Raw genomic sequence first — 4,584 nt, forward strand, 5'->3', positions numbered from 1 at the left:
AGAAAACAAAAATAGTTCTTCATGAGTAGAACTTCGTTAGGGCTTTCGAAACTATTTGAGTTTTCACATTCCTGAAATTCGTTCTTGTTTATTTTATTATGATATCATTTATGAATGACAGAGAATTTTGAGGAAAAGATAGTCGGGGGTGCGGTCAGCAAAGATATACAAAAAGTTTCGAAAGCTCTCAACTTGAACAGCCCTGATGAAGCTCTACGAATCGGGGCAAAACGTTGGCAAATAAATAGTCGTTAATTATTTTGGTTTTCTTTTGACCTCATCCCTGATCATCTTCATAATTTAAAATACTTTTATCATCATTAAATATTTAACTCCTATATATGCAAAGAGGACAATTGATTTTCCTTTTTTAAAAATCCACTTTTATTGATACTCTCTACATTGAGTGTTTGACTATTGATATTCAAATCTCCAAGCCAACCATAATTTAGTGATGGTAATTGATTTAGTAATATTTTCTGGAAATGTAAAATACAATTTTTTCATGGTTGGAAATTTCACAAAATGATACAAATTCGGTAGATTACACATCCCTAAAATTTGTTCTTGTTTATTTTATTATAATGTCATTCATGAATGATAATGAATTATGAGGAAAAGATGGCCAATTGTGTGGTCAGGAAAGATACCCAAGTAAACAAAAACCTATTTACTTGTGCCAACATTTCAACCTGAACATGCCAACATTCAGGCCTTCATTTGGACTGAAAACCAAATGAGATATAAAAAAAAATCTTATTGTGTGCGTATTTCCAAAAGAAAAAGTATTTTTATGTATATTTTCAAGTTTGTTTATTATTATTATCTTTTTATTGTTATGTTTCTCTGAATTAAGGTTGTCTCATTTTGTTTTTCAGCCCTGATGAAGGCTTGAAATTCAGGTCAAAACATCGATACAAATATATAAGTATTTGTTTAATTATGTATCTTTGCTGACCACACAACCTGACCATCTTTTCCTCATATCAATCTACATTCAACTATTAACACTTTATCACAATAAAGAATTATTTTATTTGACAGGTATGAACTATCTATGGAATCGTTATGTTTTATTGTACTGTTATTTTTTTTTTCAGGTTTTATTTTGTGCCGTTGTTGGTTTAGCTCTTGTGATGATGTGTTTAAAAGGTTTCCGTGGACCATGGTATAAATATTTATTCAGATTTGTTCTTCTATTTTCGTACATTATTCCTCTCAGGTAAGATAATTGGTTTTTTATCTTAATAACATGTTATTATCTTATTTTTATGTTATTTTGTGTTAAATCTATATTTTTATCATTTAAATTTTTAGTATTTACATTTAGTTTTTCCTAGGCATCTTTATATTTATTATTTTTATTGGTTTAGAAATTTAACTCTATTAGGCGCTTTTGACCAATTTTTCTATCCTAGCATTATCAATATGAGCACTACTACCAATTTCACACTCCAACCATTGATAAGATTCAGTTTTCCAGTTTTTAATTATCCTATAATTTTTTTTTAATTGTTTTAATTTCAAGAAGTTCTCAGTATTCATCTAGATTTTTTAGATTTTCTTTATTTTTTGAAGAAATGTCTTTATTTTCTTGCTGAAGATGTTTCAGACACAAGTCCATCATCTTCTCCCACCTTATGTTCTTATTTTATGACAATTCATTCCTCTAAGGGATTTGTCCTACTATTAAAATTAGTCATTGTTCTGTTTTTATATATCCATATACTAATACATTTATAGTAGAAAAAGAAATCCCTATCTAAGGTTATATCTTTAGAATACGTTCTTAATATAAAAAAAAAAATTCTGTCAGATTTACCACTATTGAACCAAAGAAGTTATATATATAATGTTCAGTATTATACTTTGTTAATAATGAAGGGTTTATAATTAATATTTATTTGTTTTTAGAAATACTGAGGTGTATAAATTTTTATATATTTTTTTTAGTTTGAGAGTGAATTTGGACATGGGTAAAGCATTTTATTCCTGGCAAATGCAAAAGGACAAAGAAATGCCCGAAACCGTTGTACGATGTACTACCATACCCGAAGAGCTTGGTCGAATCTCTTATTTATTATCTGATAAAACAGGAACGCTTACGCAAAATTGTATGGTTTTTAAGAAGCTTCATTTGGGATCTGTCGTTTATTCACAGGATACTTTTGATCATGTATGGTTTTAGCAGTGTCAGTTATGTTATATTAATATTTTCGACAATTCAGTGCATAATATATTTATAAGATATTTTGTCTTGCAACAGATAAGAGAGGAATTACTTGATAGTTTCAATAGTCCAGCCGAAACTCCGACGGGGAAGCCGAGTATTGCCAAAGTCAGAAAATCTGATAGGACGAGACTCAAGGTAAATTTATTCAATTAATAAAAAGGGAAGAATAAAGTAGCTGTAGTACTATTTTGGTTTATATTAAATTATTTTTATATTATGACTTTAGGAAGCTGTGAAAGCGATCGCATTGTGTCATAATGTTACGCCAGTTTACGAGTCTGATTTTGAGGAGCCTGGTAGTCCTTTGGAGTCCCAATCGGAAGTTGATCAGCACTATTGGGGAAGGGAGAACGGGATACAGTACCAAGCTTCTAGCCCTGATGAGGTACAGTATTTACAGAGAATATATTGTAGATAATTATGATGTGTTTATTGTTGACCATAGATTCAATATGAGGCGGAGATGGTGGGGGGGGGGGTTAGGGCAGTAGAGTAGTTACTCAAATAAATGAAACTTATTTTATTTCATTTGTCCCAGCATAAAAAAGTAAAATATATTAAAGAAAGGGAGATAGCAGTCATGATAGAATATTAAAAGTATAACAAGATATTAATGAGTAACATATTGTGTATATATGGGAAAATAGGATTGAAATTGGCTGATTTAAATATGTAATGGTGAAGAATGTTGTTTTCCATGGATAAAATGGTGCTTATGAACAGTACTTGGAGGAATTAGCATTGTTAAGTTTTGGACTATGCTCATGTCAGCGGAAACAGGCGTCATGAATAGACCTGAAGTCTCCACTATAAATGGTGAAAGCCATATTTAAAAAAAGTATTCGAATTAGAGTACTTTCGCAAGTGACTGATTTTAGTGTCGAAGAATGAAGTCGGCCCAACAGACGAGGAATTGGGCTTGAGTGCCAAAAAAAGTATTAATGACTTTATTTGATGCATACTCTCTTGAATTTTCTTTAAATTTGAATTTTTACATGTATAAATTAATTTATTTTTATAAGAAAGAAAGAAAGGGAAAAAATATAAATCAAACAGTGCTCTTTATAAATAATGGAAAAATTGAGATTAATGTAATGAGCAATGTGCATATAGCATAGAAAGTAAACAATATATATGATATGATTTAAGTAAAATTAACAAAACTAAGAATTAACTTTAATGATATACACTAAATTATATAAAATTAGCATTGTAATATTACACAACATGAAACATGGTAATAAAAATGTTAATTTTATTCATATTTTTTCATACTTCTCATTATTTTGATTTCAATATTTTATTATTTGCATACAGCAGTATTTAATTTTTTTCATTTATTTTTTAATATTTTGATTTTTTTTTTTTTTTTTCGTGTATAAATTATTACTACTTTATTATTATATGTTACCTTGATATATATTATTATTTTTCATTCTATTATTGTTGTTATCTTGTTTTGTTTTTATCCCTGATGAAGATCTGAAATTTAGGATGATTTAGGCACAAATAAAAATTAGTTTTACTTATTTGTTTTCATTATTACTTCACTGATGATTATGGGCGTTGATGACCTCAGGGTTTTACGCCCTTAAGCCCGAGACAACAACAACTTCACTGATGACTCTTTTTACCATCTCTCCTTTATTTTTAGGTTGCTCTTGTTCGTTGGACCGAAGAGGTTGGACTCGGCCTCACTAAGAGGGATAACAATTCTATACAATTGAGGACGCCTCTCACAACCTTTATCGATTTCGCCATCCTTCAAATATTTCCATTTACTTCCGAATCTAAGAGGATGGGAATCATTGTCAAAGTACGTAATCAATTTAGTTTTGTTCTTAATTTATCAGCATTTAATGTATGTATGTATGAGGCACTCCTTCATAAAACATTAAAAAAATTTTCACATTGTTAAAATGTTTGTTAGTTACAATACTTCTCCTTGAGTCTTTACTGTTATTCAATACCAATATTATTCTTTTAAAAATCATGAAATCAGTCCAAATTAATCTGTTTAAGTCACAAACTTAAATGCCAGGTACTTTTTTTTTATGACTGAGTGTCTTATATTATCTTCTATATACAGCATATGGAATTATTTGTCTTCGAAAGTTCAGAGGAAGGAGACTTTTTTTTTATTTATAAATTTATAATTAATATAAAAGAGTGAATAAAAACTCTTTGAGAAGTACAGAATAATTTGATAAGTACAGAATACAATCAGAAAATTCCAACTACCTCGAGTCTCTTTTAGAATTATTTGCAGGTAATTCTAAGGCTTCTAACATTAAATTCCAATTTATTAAATAAATCAATTTTATATCCAAATCCGTCTCAACACTTTATTT

The 4,584-nt window shown here is 29.1% G+C and overlaps 1 protein-coding gene across 1 annotated transcript in view; it reads left to right on the forward strand.

The window, feature by feature from the left end:
- LOC106679753 (probable phospholipid-transporting ATPase IIB) overlaps positions 1 to 4,584 on the forward strand; it is a gene marked incomplete in the record, with an annotated part of 30,679 nt that overhangs the window by 11,481 nt on the left and 14,614 nt on the right. The window contains 5 exon segments of the mRNA XM_067052693.1: positions 1,101 to 1,222; positions 1,954 to 2,176; positions 2,267 to 2,368; positions 2,460 to 2,618; positions 3,888 to 4,049. Coding sequence (XP_066908794.1) covers positions 1,101 to 1,222; positions 1,954 to 2,176; positions 2,267 to 2,368; positions 2,460 to 2,618; positions 3,888 to 4,049 — 768 coding nt within the window.

Source organism: Halyomorpha halys, unplaced genomic scaffold (assembly GCF_000696795.3).
Source record: "Halyomorpha halys isolate HHAL.00 unplaced genomic scaffold, Hhal_1.1 Scaffold14.1, whole genome shotgun sequence".
In the NCBI taxonomy this organism is placed as follows: Eukaryota; Metazoa; Arthropoda; class Insecta; order Hemiptera; family Pentatomidae; genus Halyomorpha; species Halyomorpha halys.